We start from the raw sequence: 16,888 nt of genomic DNA on the forward strand, positions 1-16,888 counted from the left end.
CGACTGGTGGCCCGACTCCCTCAAGCTCAACATCCTCCGCCAGCACACTCCCGTCACCAACCCGTTAGGTGGTGACTTTGACTACGTCTCTGCCTTCAAGACCCTTGACTACGATGGCGTCAAGAAGGACCTGACGGCTCTGATGACCGACTCTCAGGATTGGTGGCCCGCCGACTTTGGCCATTATGGAGGTCTCTTCATCCGTATGGCATGGCACAGCGCTGGTACCTACCGCGTCCACGACGGTCGCGGCGGTGGTGGTGAGGTAAGTTCCTCGGGAAACTCAATGGATTGGTCTGTTAAACGAGATACTAATGACTGCTCCTCACAGGGTCAGCAACGTTTCGCCCCTCTCAACAGTTGGCCCGACAATGTCAGTCTCGACAAGGCCCGCCGCTTGTTGTGGCCCATCAAGCAAAAGTACGGCAACAAGATCTCCTGGGCTGATCTCATGATCTTGGCCGGCAATGTCGCCCTCGAGTCAATGGGCTTCCAGACCGCTGGCTTCTCTGGCGGACGTCCCGACACCTGGGAGGCTGATGAGTCCGTTTACTGGGGTGGCGAAACTACATGGCTCGGCAACGATGTCCGTTACTCCCACGGTCACGAAGGCAAGTCCGGCCAGGGCGTCCTCGATGGCTCTCAGGACACCAAGAGCAAGTCAGACATTCACACCCGCGACCTGGAGTCACCACTTGGTGCCGCCCACATGGGTCTCATTTACGTGAACCCTGAGGGTCCCGACGGCAACCCCGACCCGGTTGCCGCTGCCAGAGACATTCGCGTGACCTTTGGACGCATGGCCATGAACGACGAGGAGACGGTTGCTCTCATTGCTGGTGGTCACACTTTCGGCAAGACCCACGGTGCTGCTCCTGACAGCAACGTCGGTGCCGAGCCAGAGGCCGCCGGTCTCGAGGCTCAGGGCTTTGGCTGGGCCAACAAGCACGGTTCTGGCAAGGGTGCCGACACCATCACCAGTGGTCTGGAGGTCACCTGGACTGCCACTCCCACCAAATGGAGCAACAAGTACTTCGAGTACCTGTTCAAGTTCGACTGGGAGCTTACCAAGAGTCCCGCTGGTGCCAACCAGTGGGTGGCAAAGAACGCTGAGCCCATCATTCCCCATGCCTTCGACTCCAGCAAGAAGCAGCTTCCCACTATGTTGACAACCGATTTGTCGCTGCGCTTTGATCCCGAGTACGAGAAGATCTCGAGACGCTTCCTCGAGAACCCGGACCAGTTCGCCGATGCATTTGCCAAGGCCTGGTTCAAGCTCACTCACCGCGACATGGGCCCGCGCTCTCGCTACGTCGGACCTGAGGTTCCCTCTGAGGACTTCATCTGGCAGGACCCCATCCCCACTCCCAGCTCGCCCCTCGTCAGTGAGCAGGACGTTGCTGCGCTCAAGAAGGAGGTTCTCGCCACTGGCATTGATGCCTCCAAGCTCATCTCTACTGCCTGGGCTTCAGCCTCTACCTTCCGTGGAAGCGACAAGCGTGGTGGTGCCAATGGCGCCCGTATCCGCTTGGCACCTCAGAAAGACTGGGAGGTCAACAACCCCAAGCAGCTCGCAGAGGTCCTCAAGGCCCTCGAGGGCGTGCAGCAGAAGTTCAACGGCTCGGGCAAGAAGGTCTCGCTGGCTGACCTCATCGTCCTCGCCGGTGCTGCTGGTGTCGAGCAGGCAGCCAAGAATGCGGGCTACGATATCAACGTGCCCTTCACCCCTGGTCGTGGCGATGCTACTCAGGAGCAGACCGACGTTGAGTCTGTTGACCACCTCCAGCCTCACGCCGATGGTTTCCGCAACTACGGCAAGTCAGGTAACCGCGCGAAGACCGAGCATTACCTTGTCGACAAGGCACACCTCCTTACGCTCACCGCGCCTGAGCTCACCGTTCTCATTGGTGGCCTGCGCGTGCTGAACACCAATTTTGATGGTTCATCAACTGGTGTCTTCACCAACCGCCCCGGCGCCTTGACCAACGACTTCTTCGTCAACCTGCTTGACATGGGTAACGAGTGGAAGGCTACCAATAACCAGGATGTCTACGAGGGCTTCGACCGCAAGTCAGGCTCTAAGAAGTACACTGCCAGCCGCGTCGACCTTGTCTTCGGCTCACACGCTGAGCTCCGCGCTGTTGCGGAGATCTACGCCCAGGCTGATGCTGGACAGAAGTTCGTCAAGGACTTCGTGACCGTTTGGGATAAGGTCATGAACCTGGACCGCTTCGATCTTAAGAAGCAGTCCGGTAGTGTGCCGAGCCGCCTTTAGATGGTTAGAATGAAATCACTGAAAAAGCAATGTCGATTACGAGGAAATGAGACCGTCTCTAGCCTTCGTGCTTTGAAATAGCCTAGTGTAGTCTAGTACCTGCAGATAGGAACATGTATTTACGTTTGACGACCACCAACGTCTTTCTTCATGCCCATACTCACAGTGATGACGCAAGTACGCGAGGTTGGAGTCTAGACCCCCGTCCTCCAGGCACAAACTCTCTCTCTCCCTGTGGCAATAGTCTCTCTATTCTCAAAGGGCTCTAAATGTCAGCAGAGGAGCTGAGTTATTAAGGAAGTATCTAGGTATCTTTCAGATACCGTGAAAATAGTTTACGAATTTTATTCCTGACCGTGGTATAGACGCATTTGCTGACTGTCCTTGTTTGTGACCAGCGATATGAGCTGTCCCCTGTGTGCCAGCCTAGTTTTGTACCACTAATAGGTCAACAGTCTGATCACAGCAATAAGCCTCACACCTAATCGCCCCCTCAACTCACTCCACCTTCTTGCATAATATCATTATTTTCTCATGTTCATCTGAAGACACTCATCTGAATTAAAATTTTCATGTTCTAGCAATCTAAACCTTTTTCTTTTTTGAAATTGGGTAAGTATTGATATTGTTAGGGTATGGGAGTTTGGTGGAAAATCCTTAGTCTTGTGACCAGACTCTTGGCCTGTGGTTGACTCTTCCCAAAATTGTGTCCTTTTGTCGCTTTTGTCGCTAATGCAATCAAATACTAGTGGACAGAACTGTCTGCGATGCTCTTGTGGAATCACACGAGGAGGTCCAAGACAAGCGTGTCTCATTGCTTCTGAGTCTGTCGTGGCAAGAGGTTTAGATTTGCAAGCTCAAGCGGCCGTTCATTGCACCTTTATCATTTTGATGGCTCAGTTAAAGTTCTCGAACTGCGCTTTCTCTACTGAACTTTCATGTGGCGCCTCAGCTGACCATCGTAGGCGTTTCTGTGTCCCTCCAGGTACCGCGAGTAGAAGCTATATATATGGATAGTGCCCGTGAATCTCTAATTTACTTTGGGCTTTTGCATAGGTAACCATCTATTCCTTGGAACCTCCCCTCTCAAAGAAGCAAAATAATCTTTACGAAAAGGCTTGGTGGTATAAAGCGTCTTTCATGGAGTTTGCTCTTTACGCTACGGCAAAATGGTGCATTGGCGTTGCTTTCCTCGTTGTCTTCCTCAGGGGCATTGCTACCACCAAGAAGCACTCTTGGTCTTACTCTAGGAAACCAGCCGCGCCACCTTCTGAGTCGGTAAGCTCCGAGTCGATAAGCTCGGATTTTGAATGGGAGTCGACATACTCAGAGTCAGAAGCGACATCCTCGGAGGCAGAGTCGACATGCACTGAGCCGAAACCTCATAATCGACAGCTTCTGAAACGACATCGACGCCACAAGCGTAATATCCCCATGCTCTTACACGAACGTCCTTACTGAGAGATCAACTCTGATAGAAACTATCGTGAAAGCCTAATCATTCGGCTACCTGATGAGCTGCTGGTATGCATATTGGAAGCTCTCAAGCCAGCCGATCTTTACATGGTACGCCAAGCATCATTCACCTTTTGGCGCATTTATCAGGGAAAGGAATTCGAAAAGTTCCAGCGTTCGGAAGACACTCCCTGGTCACGCGGGCTAGATTATTTCGAGAATAACCCCGCCACCGTCGTGCGAGCCAAACAGCACGCTTTTTGCTCCGGATGTGCGGCGAGGAGACCTTCGCCCACCTACCATCGAGAGGTTTACCAGTATACTAAACGGGGATAACTGTATTGCTCTCGCTGCGAGGTGCCCTACAGGCACTTCGTCTTCTCTGCCGAAGAGCGCGAGAAGCGCCGAGATGTTCGTCAGTGTATCGCGCACGACGGGTTCATACGGCTTTGTCCTCATCTGACGGTGCCGTTCTCTTGGGTATGGGATGAGATGCATTCGAAGCATAACGATGCAGATGAAGCTCGGGAAACCAGATCTAAGTACGGTGTTAATCTTGCGTCCAAGAGTTGCCGCGAGTGCGAAGGCATAAACTTCCAAGATACCACCACCCTGCGTCACAAAGGGGCTGCTGCTTCTCGGTGGATCCCTCAGCCTCCGGCAATATCACTTTATGAATGACCAGCAGTCGGTACATTTCATGGGCTATACAGCGTCGTGATCACATGGGAATTGCCGTTATTCAGGATAGTCAAAAACGAAACCATCACCATGGACTTCATTACGCGGAAACTGGAGGAATTTCAAACCAAATACGGCAATGTCTTTTGCTCTCACTTGGGCCGACACGGAATCACTTCTCAACTACTCAGGGCTCTCGACCTCCGTCACTGCGGCTGTTCAGGCGGAGGCAGCCGAATTGGGCGTCTCGTTGCCTGCGACGAGGCCCGATTGGGTACTCGAGACTGTAGAAGGGCGGGAGTTGGAGAGAGTGGTGCGGAGCTTCTGCCACATAGCGAACACAGAGTACGCTGCAGGTTATGCCCGAGTTGGTACAGATGGGAAAGAGTCGATCGTCAGATATTTTTGTCCCGCTATTCTGAAGATCACATCAGGGAGACTAATAAAAGTTTTTTCCGTTAGCTACGTTGCTGGATCCTGAGTCTTACAGTCCTGACTCGGATCATGGAGCGAAGCATCTCTTTTGGTGCAAAGACGCGAACTGTAGAAACGGTAAAGACTGGATTGCATACGCTAAAGCATTCTAATAATACACTGAATGTACCTCATTCTTTGATCCTCTATGAAGTGCTACGGGCTACTGATGTAACTTAGATTGACCCGGCGGCCCGGTACGTCGCTATTGTCCTTGATCTATCATGTTATCAGTCAGTAAGTATCACATAAACTAAGTGGAGGACGTATTCGAGACGGACACCACCACGATGGCTCCCCCCGTGGTGATGGCGAGAAGGGTGGTGAGAGAGTAAGCGGGTCTGATGGTGAACCGTTGTCGGCGAGGATGTATTCGTCTATGTAGTCTACTTCAGAAGTGATTGATAGACAGAAGAGAAACTAGAACCATGAGATGGAATGGTGATCCGATTTTAAAGTCTAGGTTTCTCTGGCTCTTCTCCGGATGCTTTCAAACGGACGATTTTCTGGACAAATTGATTGATAGAAGGAGCCGGAAAGAACCCAGTTCTTTCGGGAAAGTGCATGTACGTCGTAATTACCATTAATTGCCAGTATTGAACGCACGGAAGCTCTGCTATGTTCCTTCCCGGCGAGCACTTTCTCTTGTTTGCAATTATTTTTGTTCTTTCAAGGGCACTCTTTTCCATCTCATCGACAAATAAACCTCTCGCTGAGTATTCTCTGCAACAATCGCCTTGACATAGGTTTTTAGGCTTCGTCAAATCCTTTTGACATCCGGCATCAGTCAATTTTAAAGCTACGCACCTTATGGCATTATATTCAAGTACATTTAGTACGCAGCCCCTTTTCCAAGCCATTTAATTAGTCTTGAAATAAGTATCATAATGAGGTCTTTGAGCGACAGCTTCAAAGTTGCGAAGTCTTATAAAGTTATTTTTCCATATCTGTTTGTAGACATACAAAGCTCAGTCCGGTTCAAGGCAAGCCTTTTATCCTTTTTATATTTAGCGTAATCCATCCTTTGTATCATAAAGTTCGTTGAGACTACAATAAAGAATATTGCCCTCTCATGTTCCACCGATGGTCGTCATGTACCTAGGAACCTTGGGTCAGTGTCATTCGAAGTAGGATTTTGTTGTTCCTAACTAGTTGATACCTTTACAATTAAAGCCTGCTAGAGGATCGGAGGAATAACACAAGTTCCCTCGATGACGACTACTATAGCGTAGGTATAGGTAGATATGAAGTACGTGGGTGACTTGCTGGAGTGAGCTGAACTACAAATCCCCTCCCTTAAAAAAGAAAAGGAGCACAAATCGCCTCTTCCTAACTCCAAAATATGCCAAGAGAACTCAATATAATAATCGTCGATTGAAGACGTTTCATCGGCCAGGAGGCGCCTGTCTAGGTTGACGGGTCGATCAAATTGGGTGGGTGGCAGAATGGTTGATGCTCAAAAATCATCACCTCCACAGCCTCCACGAAGACAGATGCGCAAAGGCCCAAGGTGAAGTAAAGTTTCAGGATCTGGGTCTCTGTACAGCTATAGCTGAAATGATCCCTTCGTAGACGGACAGAATATTTAAACTAATCAGCTACGATGTCAGATATCGCCTTGCTAAGATCGGGCAACATCAGAGCTTAAATGAGCCACCGAGGCGAAGGACCGAAAGGACACAAGTGGATGGGATATAGGTTGAACTTGATACCCTGAGGTTGGTTTGGTCAATAGCCCGTTTCCTTTCAGTCCTTTCCCATTCCATGAGCGTTCGCTATCTAGTGGTTGGTTCCACGAAATCCTCCTCTTCCTGATTGAGGCTACTTTTGTAATACGGAACTAGCAATCCATACTGGCCTCTGTCCGTCATCCGAAAGTATCGGAGACCTATCAGACCAATTGTGCCAATGGTCGGTCATTACTGGTCGGCAAATAACTGATTGTTGTCGGTTAACTTCTCGGCGATGAACTCTTTGAAACCGACCGACAGGTCAATGCCCATGTCCATGAAAAGCTCAAGCACCCAATTAACCAGTATGAATGTTGTCTCTTCGATGGGGACGCCCTCCAGGACTCTGGCGATCTCCAGGCGTGCTGCGGTTCGCTCTGCCTCACTCAGCGGGCCTGGCTTGGAGTTGACCTTTCCCTTTCGGGTGCTCGCCAAGGGCTCCGTTTGGTTTGGCTGCTGCGGATCCTTCTCATCGGCGGTTCCTGCCATGATGGATGGGTTGTAAGGGTTCGGTTGCGCGTTGGAAATATCGTCGAGGTTTGTACTGAGCTCTTCGATGACCTCGCTGTTGCGGTCTTTAACCTGATCGTTAGTTTCGCTGAACAAGGGTAAGGATGGATTGGCAGGACTATACCGTTTGGATCAGGGCTCGTCGTCGGATGAAGATGGGTCTGGAGCGACGGATGAGGATGAGGATACCGTTCCCGATGTTGCTTGGATGTTGTGTGTTGAGGGAAAAGATTAAAAGGCTTCTATCTAAGGGTAATAGGGCCTCAATATATAGTCTCCTGGCTAGAGTCGGTAGGTAGAATACACAACGGCAGACAGAATACAAGACGGAAGGCAGAATACGTTGATGACGCCGTAAGTGGAATACGTGAGTGAATGTCAAGTCTACTGTTGTGTTTTGCTTCAGCCATTCTTTAGCACTGACCGAACATCTTGTTGCTCCATAGTCTTTACAGCTGCGAGAATGGCAATATCACATCCTATACCTAATGTAGATACACGGTTCTTAGTGCGAGTGGATATGACTGATTCTGATGCATGTAGTACATCGGTATCTCGCCCAAACGACATCTTGGTGCGCTATCATCAAATGAGGCTAATGATATATGTTCACTGAACATGATTGACGGGGTTTTTTGGTCTCAAAATCGAGACTACTGCTTGCGGAGCCAACGATCTCGTCGTCAGGTTCTTCTAGGGTTGATTGATCCAGCTAGAATGTGTTTCATTCGTCCCATTAGTTCGTCCATATCAATAAGATCGTCCTAGCTTACTTCCATTGTTAGTTGGAGGCATAGAACTGCCCTTAATGCGCTTTTCCACACCCATTCATATTGCCAGTAATTAGATGTGAGAATACCAGTGCGCTAGTATTCCTTATGAATGCACCTGCTTAAGATGAGGTAGATGCGAATAATTGGAATGACATTGACGTTCATGTAAAAGTGGGGAGCCTTCTTGAGGTAGCCGATGCTATGAGTTCACCTGAATTACACGGTCTCACTAACATAGGGACATATCAAATCAGCCAAACAGGCCCAATTAGAATCCCCTGATTACTCGATCAGCTTACCGGCTTGAGTCATAGACGACGCTGCTATGCCATCTAGACAAGAGTACATGTAAGCCTCGGGCATAATCCGTCCGCGACGATGCCAAGGCTCAATAAGAAACGATTGTACGTGAATGACACTTACCTTGCCGAAGATCCCGGCGACAGTCAGTCGCATATGGAAAAGGGACGATTGCTTTTCGGACATGACATAGCTTGCCCGGAGAAAGTCTCCTTGCCGGGCGGCTGCATACGTGGGAGGAACTTTGGTCCAACCCCATATGAAGATCATCATACAGTCAGCATAGAAGAATGACTTTACTGATCATGTGCACTATCCCAGACGCCAATGTCAGCATTCCATCTGCGGCTCAGATGACCTGGCAGCCAATGCATAGCCAGAATTCAGCGTATATCTAGACAGTCGTAAGCGTATCAAGCATCGTGTACTTGTAAAATATCTACCGGGAACACAGGCATGTTGTTCTTAATCTTTTATACATTCGCATTAATGGCCTCAGCAGTCGTCATCCCAGATCCCCTCGGCCCATATCCCGTCGCCTTGCGGGTGAAAGCCTTCGAAGATGCAACACGATGGGATCCTCACGCCCCTCAAGACCAGTCTGAGAAGCGTAGAGTTATGGTCTCCGTCCATGTTCCCCTGAAGAAGGAAGCCGCCTGTTCCATCGAAACCGTTCCCTACGTGCCGCCTACTACAGCATTCGCCCTTGGTCAAGGGGCCGCGACTCTGTTTGGGCTGCCGGACACCATCTTCTCCGGGATGGAGCTCGAGTTCTGCAACATCGATACGACTTGCGCCGGGCCCGAGAAAGGTGACAAGTACCCTCTCGTCCTCTTCTCACACGGACGAGCTAGCTCAAGGCTTGCGCATGGCGTGCTGGCACGGTCTCTTGCTAGTTACGGATACATCGTCGTCGCTCTGGACCATACATACGATGCCGCGATCGTCGAGTTCCCTGATGGAAGCATCAGATTTGCGGAGAATGCAACGAATAACGACACGACGTACGTTGAGAGCCTTCTTGAGGTGAGTCCACCCCTAGAGATACCAGCTATATTGAATCGAAGATACTAAGTATCGCGATCCCGCAGAGTCGTCAGAAAGATGTCTCTTTCATAATCGACCAGCTTCTGGACCCTTCAGTAGCTACGCCGCTACTCGCTGGGACACAGGCCTCCATCAACCCAGAGAAGATCTTCATTGCCGGTCACTCCTTCGGGGGCGCCACAGTAGCTTCTTCTCTCTACGCTGATGACCGAATCCTTGGCGGCCTCAATTTTGACGGCCAGATGGTCGGACCTGTCCAGACCGAGGGCACCGACAAGCCCCTGGTGCTGGTCGGCACGCCGACGACGTTTGACTACATTTCCGGCTGGAACGAGACCTGGACAAACTTTCGCGGCCCTTCTTTGATGTTGGTCGTCAATGGAACAACCCACATGTCTTTCTTTGACGCTCCGCAACTTCCGGCCGTCAAGGCTTTGCCCGCAAAGTACTCTGATCTCATCAAGCAGGTGTTGGGAACCATCGATGGCGATTTATTGGCCAAGATTGAAATTGAGCTCTTGCGGAGGACACTGGACTTTGTCTTGGAGAATAAGAGAGAGGCATTATGCAACATTGTGAGCGTCAGCCCCGATGTTGGCCAGCTGCGAGTCAAGAATCTGAAGTGCTCTTAAACGAGTGCAAGTACTGCCGGGAGAGAGACTCGCCACTCTGTGCTTTTACAAACCCTACTCAGTAGAACAAAACTTTTTCTCCTCAAATCGGTTATTGACTTTACTCATTCAAGCACACAGCACGTCGGACTTCGTTGTTTCGGTAAGTATGTTAGGTTGCGATCGTAAGTGGCTACATCTGAAGCTACCACTCTCCGTGGGAGTTATAATTTAAATGTAATCAATGGAATTGTTTTGGTCTACAGAAACGACTGACTTGGAACAAAAACCCTATGCCCCTATTTCGCCAAAAGAAGCTTTTTGACCACCCGATTGCTCATGCCGATCGACAAATAAGCAAGCCCTTGTTATCATAAATAGTCTTATTACTATCTTCCTATGTAGGCTTCCGGAGATATTTTGGGCAGAGAAAGTACCAAATGAAGCATCCGGTAAGAGTAGTAGGACTGGGTGTGATGGTCGTAGGAAGAGAGACTGAGAATGTAATGGCGTTTTTACACCTGGAACCCTTTCTCGAGGATTAAAACAGGAAGATCTTGAAAAGGTTAGAAAGAACTTAGAATTATCTCAAAGCTGTGCTTACTTAACATTCTTGAGTCTGTCGTTGCTAGTATTTCAAGATCCCGAAGAGCCTTACGATAGAGGCCTTTCTACTGCAGGTATCCCAAAACAACGTCACCTTGGGTTCATTCCTGTGACTTCCCTAGGAAAGCTTTGATCAAACCACAACAGGTATGGCATCCTTCTCTAGCTCAATGAAGCACAAATCTTTCGGAAGATCTAGACGAGGGAACCGATCAACAGGAAACGGCGAAGTTTCTCCTGTCCTCTGGTACCCACAGCGCTCATACCACGCAAGCAACTTCCTGCGAGACGAGAGGGCATTTAACCCAAATCTCTTGATGTCGTAATGCTGCCAAGCGTACTCCTCGGCAGAGCCAAGAGCCTGGCGCCCGATGCGGCTGCGCTGCAGCTGGGGATTCACGGAAAGCATGGCAATACGGGCCATTTTGGCCACCCGCTTAAAGACAATCTGGACCGAGGCCGCGAGGACGCCGTGAAAGTCAAAACCCATGAGAACTACTGCATCCGGGTTGTTGATGGTGGCGAGAACCTCATCGGCTGAGTAGCGGAACGACCTGCCGAGTTCCATGTCGGCTGTCCAATCTGCTCGGCTGTCTTCGGCGCGGAAGGCGGCCTCTACGAGTTGTGCGACTTGGGGAGCGTCGTCTTTGGTTGCACGGCGGAAAGTTACGTGGATGAGGTCGTTCATCTCAGCCATGTCTGATTGCGTGCGGGGTTGTGAACGGAAAGTTGGAAGTGGTTCGATGTCGAAATGTTGGTGATGAAGACGAGTGAGTATTGCCAGGTGGAACGATTGGGGTTTTTATGGAGAAGCAGGAAAAAGACCCTTCTACACAAAATCCTGCATCTTGAGTAATGTGGTTTTAAGGGCGTTTGCTGTGACAAGTCGAAGACATTGGGCGGACAATTTGTGTAACGGGAAGGGCGTCCGTCTGTCAGCCCAACAGAAAGGGCGCAGTGTTTCTGCCTGAAGTTGCAAGAACCCCCCACAGATAGACGCCAAAGACAGGCAAGTGCATAACAAGGGATATCGGCTTGCCGTTCATTATTTACGAAACTCCAACCATTCTATCCAAGAATACCCTCATTGGCAATTCGAGGCAACGATTCGCTCGTGTGCTTACAGTATACAGGTTTTGAAGTGGACACAAGTCCCGAGATACCATAGAATAGTGTGACTTTATCGGTCATTCGATGTGACTTTTAGGCAGCCACTGGTCTCGCTCGTGGACGAGTAAACAAATAAGAATCTGAATGACGGCCGTTCAAAGGTGGCAACTCGTTGAGGTTACTGCTTCATTCAAAGCCTGGACGCGTCAAAGTTGTATCGCCAGAGAAGGATATTGTCACCAAACAATCGAAACTCTCAGTTTGCGCCAGAGTAGCATGTATGCCTTCTATATATTTACATTATATCTCAACCCAGTTGCTTAAGGTGTTATGTACTGGATGTGTGCTGAATCTAATTTGCGTATGCCTGGGTCATGTATTCATGTACTCGCGTGAATGCTTCCTCTTCTTCAAAATGACTCGCTTGAAAAGACAATGCACCAATCGTCGCGGTGATTAAACAAGGCCGGAAATGGCCAGTAAAGCAAGGACAGTGACGGCGAGCGATGTCATATCCCATGTAAGAGCCCCGGCCGCGTTCTGAGATGTCGCAGTAGGAGATGCCGCAGATGCAGCATCAGCAGATGTCGGAGCGGACGTGGTTGATCCTCCTACAGCCGATGATGCTGCGGTAGGCGTCGCGCTCGCTGATGACACCGCCGATGAGCTCGAGCCCGCTGGTGCTGACGAGGTCGATGTCGCACTGGTCTTTGAGGACGATGACGATGTCGTTGTGTCTGCCTTGCCAACCATCTCCTGCACCCATTTACCCGCGTCGCTGGAGTACACATCAAAGTAATTGAGGTGGTTGGCAGCAGTGTCTCCTCCGGCGCAGATCGGATCGGACTCAACACAGTACGAGCGCATCATGCTGGAAAAAGCTCGCATACCGGCAAGCTGGTTCTCCGGTCGTGGGAAGAGCCCGTTGTCCGGAGCTCCCGAGAGATAGTTGTACGGCTGACTGGCGGTATGTCTCGTATCGCCAAAGATGAGCACAGCAGCGACTGGGAAAGGTCCGGTATTAGCAACTTCCAGTCTTCACAAGCTCCGACCCATGCAAACTTACGTTTATTGCCGGGCGCCTTTGTGGCATCTAACCCAGCATTCGCCTTCTGCTGACAACCCTGGAAGAACGTGCCACCTCCACCACCCAATACATCACCAACAACATGGCCGCCCTGGGAATACCCGCTCACAACGAGCTTCGCGTCCGGACAGCGCTTGTTGTACGCCGTGATCTGCGCGGTGCCATTGGCGGCGCCCTCCTCGATGGACTGGCAGTAAGGCGCCTCGAGCGGGTTGTAGAACTGAATATCCTCGTAGTCGCAGCTGTCGAGCCCGTCGCAGATGGCGGTGACGAGCTTGCCCTGGCGTCCGGGGTAGGGCTCGTTGTTCCCGCGCGCGAGGAAGATGTGCACGCTCTGGCAGTTTGCGTCGCCCGTGGCCTGGCGCGGGGTGACGACCGCGGTACCCGAGGTCAATGGCAGCGCGGCGGAGAGGAGGGCGAGAGCCGCTGAGAGGGACGAAACCATCGTGAGCTTGATCGAGAGGCTTGCAGCGGCCCGTTTCGTTGTTGGTGACAGAATGGCGAAGAGAAGCAAATGTCAATCGACCAGTTGAACGCACGCGACATCGGCTACCGAGCTGGTTTTAACAAGTCCGTCTCTCGCAATGGACTGCCACCCCTTGCGGTTAAGGCTGGAGATAGATGAGATGCCCCAGAGCCGGCGAGCCGGTGGGTGGCATTCCGGAGGCCGTCCGTTACGGGCAAATACGAGTCAACGATAAGCCCTGATCCACCGAGGTCCAGGGATCCCAACTGTCGCAGCCCCGGTCTATCTGCCATAGCAACGTCATGTTCTCCTCTGTGTTGGAACTTAGCGCTGTCAAACAAGGCCTTGCAGGTTCTGACAGATGAGACGAGCAGCTGAGAACTCCTCCTGATCGCCCGGCAAGTGGATATTGTCGGACTCCGACCGCGACGAAGCGACAAAAACGTAAACAATCATGAGGTCGAATCGTTTACCCTTTCAGAAAACACAGAGAGTCATTCATGGAATGGCTCGCTGAAGTGGTTCTCTTTGAGTGATGGTTTACAAGGAACTACCACGACCAAGAGCTGGCATTGGATGACCATTGACATTGGCCCAATGCGCTTCGCGTTGGAGGCTCTTATGTTGACGGCGACCAAAATAGACTGGCGGAAGTGTGTCGGATTGAGTGTGGCTGGTTTGTCTCGCGGTGGACATGGATCAATGAAGCTCGGAGCCCGCATTCAGGGCAACGGGAATCCCGACGCGGCACTTAAGCTCATAGAACCGCCGTTATCCGGTGAACAGAAGTTGCCTCTTTGTTCAACTTTGGGTCAATGTTAAGTCGCTCATGTTCATCTCAATCAATGCCATGTTGACAGTTGAGCTCAGATGAGTTGCAATCCAAGGTCCCGGGCAACTGAGTTGATTTGAAATTCAGCTGCGACTACCTCATTCGTCAAGCCTCAGGGCATTGTCTCACAGTAAAGGGATGCCGAGTGGGATGAGAATGTCGCAAACGAGTCTCTTCAGTTACGAAGGACACTTCTTTTCGGGAACAGTCGACTTTGATCCTTGCAACAGACTTTGGCTTTGAGGTTCTGAGTGCTGCTCTGATGATTTATACTTTAGGTGCAGAATCCCAACTAAATTCACTTCACGATGCACTCTCCAAGTCGCTCCGAGATCCTCAAGTCAGATTCGCATCAGCCAATTGTTGTGCCCACTGCCCAAGGCAGATACGTGAAATCAAGCGTTGCATTGCCTTGCATTGCCGGGACGTTACACTGTCGATCCCGTTCACACAAGGCAGAATGGCACAGACCGAAAGCTTGGCAAAGGTAAGCGGAAATCGCCTCATTGAGAACGATGATACGACTGCATCAATTCATCTATCGTCGAACGTGTGCTCTGAATGAATCATTATTCCCATACTGCATTTACGAGATTCGCTGATTACATGGTCGCAAATAACACCTTGGCATTGAAGAGTTGTGGATGATATCCTCGGGATGCGATAAAGATTGGGTTTAGAGTGCCCGGTTTCCCATTGCGACCTTCCTCATCCTCCATCTCGACCGCTTCAGGGGTACCCGCAGAGGTGCGCCATCATGCCATTCAAGCAGCATCGCACAACACGAGAGCGAGGTGGTGGCGGCGCCACAAGAATGACTTAAGGTGCGGTTCGTCCCGCGACTTGAGTCTGAGTTTTGGTGTCTTGCTTCTCGGACTTTGTCGCCATCTTGACAAGACAGGAGGACAACCCGCCAGCCGTCACGATGAAGTTCTTGGCAACAACAACAACCATCTTCTCAACCTGGGCGGCTCTTGGCGTCAGCGCCGCAGTCCAGAAGAGGCAGACCACGAAGCCTCTCGTCGACTCAGCCAGCTTCCAAGAAGAGATCACCAAGGAGAAGTATGCCCCTATGCTCAACTTTCCCTCTCTCACACGAAACTCGTTTCTAACATGATCACAGCCTCCAAGCTAACCTGGTCCAACTGAGCGACATCGCAACAGCAAACGGCGGCAACCGCGCCTTCGGCCTCCCAGGCTACGCCGCCTCCGTCGACTACGTCTTCAACCGTATCTCCAGCGCCGCCGGCGCCAAGGTCTGGAAACAGGACTTCTCCGCCACCTACAGCACCGAGCTCCGCGCCAACCTCACCATCAACGGCGAGAAGTTGACCATCTATGGCCTCTACGGGTCCCCCGACACGCCCGCCGAGGGCATCACCGCGCAGCTCGTTGCCGGACCAGAGGGCACCGCCGCCTGCGAGGCCGCTTCCTACGCAAACCTCGACGTCAGCGGCAAGATTGTGATTGTGACGGAGTCCGTGTGTCCCGGGTACCGGGATGGGTTCCACGCTGGAGTGATGAAGCCTGCTGCTGCGGCGGGTGCGAGTGCCGTGATTGTTGTTAATGATATTTCGCTCAATCTTACAGCCGGGAACCTTGGTCCGGCTGATGATGGAACGTATGTCCCTACGGGCTTCGTGAATAAGCACATTGGCAATCCGCTTCAGGCTCGATTGGCGACTGGGGAGGTGCTGAACGCTTTCTTTTGGGAGGCTGAGGTTGTCGATAGCCGCGTCACGCAGAACGTGTTTGCTGAGACGGAGGGTGGTGATGAGAACAATGTGGTTGTCGTAAGTCACGTCCGCCCTGGGTCGTATCAGCCAAACTTCTGACGATTTTCCAGCTCGGCGCCCATCTGGATAGCGTTGCATGGGGTCCAGGCATCAACGACAACGGTAAGAGAATTTGTTCCCCACGGAACTCGTTCACAAATTTCCAAATACTCACAAATATCAGGGTCCGGAACCTCACTCCTCCTGGAGCTCTTCCTAGCCCTCACAAAATACACCACCAACAACAAAATCCGCTTCGCATGGTGGGGTGCCGAAGAAAAGGGCCTCGTCGGATCCCGCTACTACGTCAACAACCTCGCCGCGCAAGAGCGCGACAACATCCTGGCCTATCTCAACTTCGACATGGTTTCCAAGGGCTACTACGGCGTCTTTGACGGCGACGGAGCGTCCTACGGCGTCCCTGCCCCGCCCGGCTCCGACGTCATCCAGGAGCTCTTCACCGCCGACTTTGTCGCCAAGGGCATCAATGTGACTGCCGCGAGGTTCACCAACGGCAGTGACTATGCCTCCTTCTGGCAGATTCTGGGCAAGCCTATCGGTGGTCTTCACACGGGAACCGGCTCTGCGCAGGATCCCTGCTATCATCAGCCGTGCGACGACATCAACAACCCAGACCTGGACCAACTGACGGTCAATGCAAAGGCAAGTGATTCGAGTTTCTTTAGGAGATGTGTTGTAAAACTCCGTTACTAACTTTTATGGACAGACCACTGCTCATGTCCTGTCCGCCTTGGCCCTCGACGGAACCAACCTGGTCAAGAAGCTGAGCGTTCGCGTGCTTCCCGCCCGCGTCGCTGTGGCTGAACGAGTCATCGCGACTGTGGAGGAATCCGAGGAGGACGAACACCACCCTTGCTGATCTGGTACGGTAGAGATAGCAAGCCGTAGCAGTTTTATAATACCTTTAATCAATATAGCTAGCCGAAAGCGAGCCGGTGATGTTCTGCTGTGCTTATTCTCTATCATCTCATTGCTGACGACGTGCCCATACGCGCCATGTCTCTTCTCTAGCGAGTGAATCTCCGACCAGACAGCTTATGAGGCCATGTGTATATCCCAGAAGCCACTAGAGGAAGAGATAATGTGTTCTGATGAGACTTCCCGGTGGATGCCGCCCGCCCCTCGAGTACCTCTC

At 51.5% G+C, this 16,888-nt stretch overlaps 7 protein-coding genes across 7 annotated transcripts; 4 read left to right on the top strand and 3 right to left on the bottom strand.

Moving 5' to 3' along the window:
* The first annotated feature begins 252 nt into the window (after positions 1-252).
* On the top strand, positions 253-2,412 carry BDZ83DRAFT_630193 (heme peroxidase). The gene has a single exon (XM_060508808.1). It carries the CDS (start codon positions 287-289, stop codon positions 2,273-2,275), a length of 1,989 nt encoding a protein of 662 aa, XP_060362136.1. The 5' UTR covers positions 253-286; the 3' UTR covers positions 2,276-2,412.
* A 916-nt stretch (positions 2,413-3,328) lies between these two features.
* Positions 3,329-3,835, top strand: BDZ83DRAFT_438268 (uncharacterized protein). Its single transcript, XM_060503089.1, has one exon. The coding sequence runs from the start codon at positions 3,416-3,418 to the stop codon at positions 3,734-3,736; it is 321 nt and encodes a 106-aa protein (XP_060362137.1). The 5' UTR covers positions 3,329-3,415; the 3' UTR covers positions 3,737-3,835.
* A 2,905-nt stretch (positions 3,836-6,740) lies between these two features.
* Positions 6,741-8,002, bottom strand: BDZ83DRAFT_732893 (uncharacterized protein). Its single transcript, XM_060512906.1, has 3 exons — positions 7,899-8,002; positions 7,550-7,610; positions 6,741-7,243 (listed from the first exon to the last, which is right to left on the bottom strand). Exons 1-3 carry the CDS (start codon positions 7,951-7,953, stop codon positions 6,805-6,807), a joined length of 555 nt encoding a protein of 184 aa, XP_060362138.1. The 5' UTR covers positions 7,954-8,002; the 3' UTR covers positions 6,741-6,804.
* Positions 8,003-8,298: 296 nt separating this feature from the next.
* On the top strand, positions 8,299-10,051 carry BDZ83DRAFT_704808 (tat pathway signal sequence). Its single transcript, XM_060511497.1, has 2 exons — positions 8,299-9,224; positions 9,290-10,051. The coding sequence occupies exons 1-2, from the start codon at positions 8,655-8,657 to the stop codon at positions 9,875-9,877; spliced, it is 1,158 nt and encodes a 385-aa protein (XP_060362139.1). The 5' UTR covers positions 8,299-8,654; the 3' UTR covers positions 9,878-10,051.
* A 103-nt stretch (positions 10,052-10,154) lies between these two features.
* On the bottom strand, positions 10,155-11,593 carry BDZ83DRAFT_438326 (acetyltransferase). The gene is made up of 3 exons (XM_060503090.1): positions 10,461-11,593; positions 10,294-10,412; positions 10,155-10,220 (listed from the first exon to the last, which is right to left on the bottom strand). The coding sequence occupies exon 1, from the start codon at positions 11,157-11,159 to the stop codon at positions 10,596-10,598; it is 564 nt and encodes a 187-aa protein (XP_060362140.1). The 5' UTR covers positions 11,160-11,593; the 3' UTR covers positions 10,155-10,220; positions 10,294-10,412; positions 10,461-10,595.
* Positions 11,594-12,028: 435 nt separating this feature from the next.
* On the bottom strand, positions 12,029-13,104 carry BDZ83DRAFT_583881 (Alpha/Beta hydrolase protein; the record flags this gene model as incomplete). Its single annotated transcript, XM_060505708.1, has 2 exons — positions 12,029-12,576; positions 12,639-13,104. The coding sequence occupies 2 exons, from the start codon at positions 13,102-13,104 to the stop codon at positions 12,029-12,031; spliced, it is 1,014 nt and encodes a 337-aa protein (XP_060362141.1).
* Positions 13,105-14,828: 1,724 nt separating this feature from the next.
* Positions 14,829-16,708, top strand: BDZ83DRAFT_630202 (aminopeptidase Y). Its single transcript, XM_060508809.1, has 5 exons — positions 14,829-15,019; positions 15,081-15,750; positions 15,804-15,855; positions 15,917-16,395; positions 16,460-16,708. Exons 1-5 carry the CDS (start codon positions 14,883-14,885, stop codon positions 16,610-16,612), a joined length of 1,491 nt encoding a protein of 496 aa, XP_060362142.1. The 5' UTR covers positions 14,829-14,882; the 3' UTR covers positions 16,613-16,708.
* Positions 16,709-16,888: the final 180 nt, after the last annotated feature.

The sequence above is a fragment of the Colletotrichum acutatum genome, assembly GCF_030867785.1.
Source record: "Colletotrichum acutatum strain CBS 112980 chromosome Unknown BDZ83scaffold_85, whole genome shotgun sequence".
In the NCBI taxonomy this organism is placed as follows: Eukaryota; Fungi; Ascomycota; class Sordariomycetes; order Glomerellales; family Glomerellaceae; genus Colletotrichum; species Colletotrichum acutatum.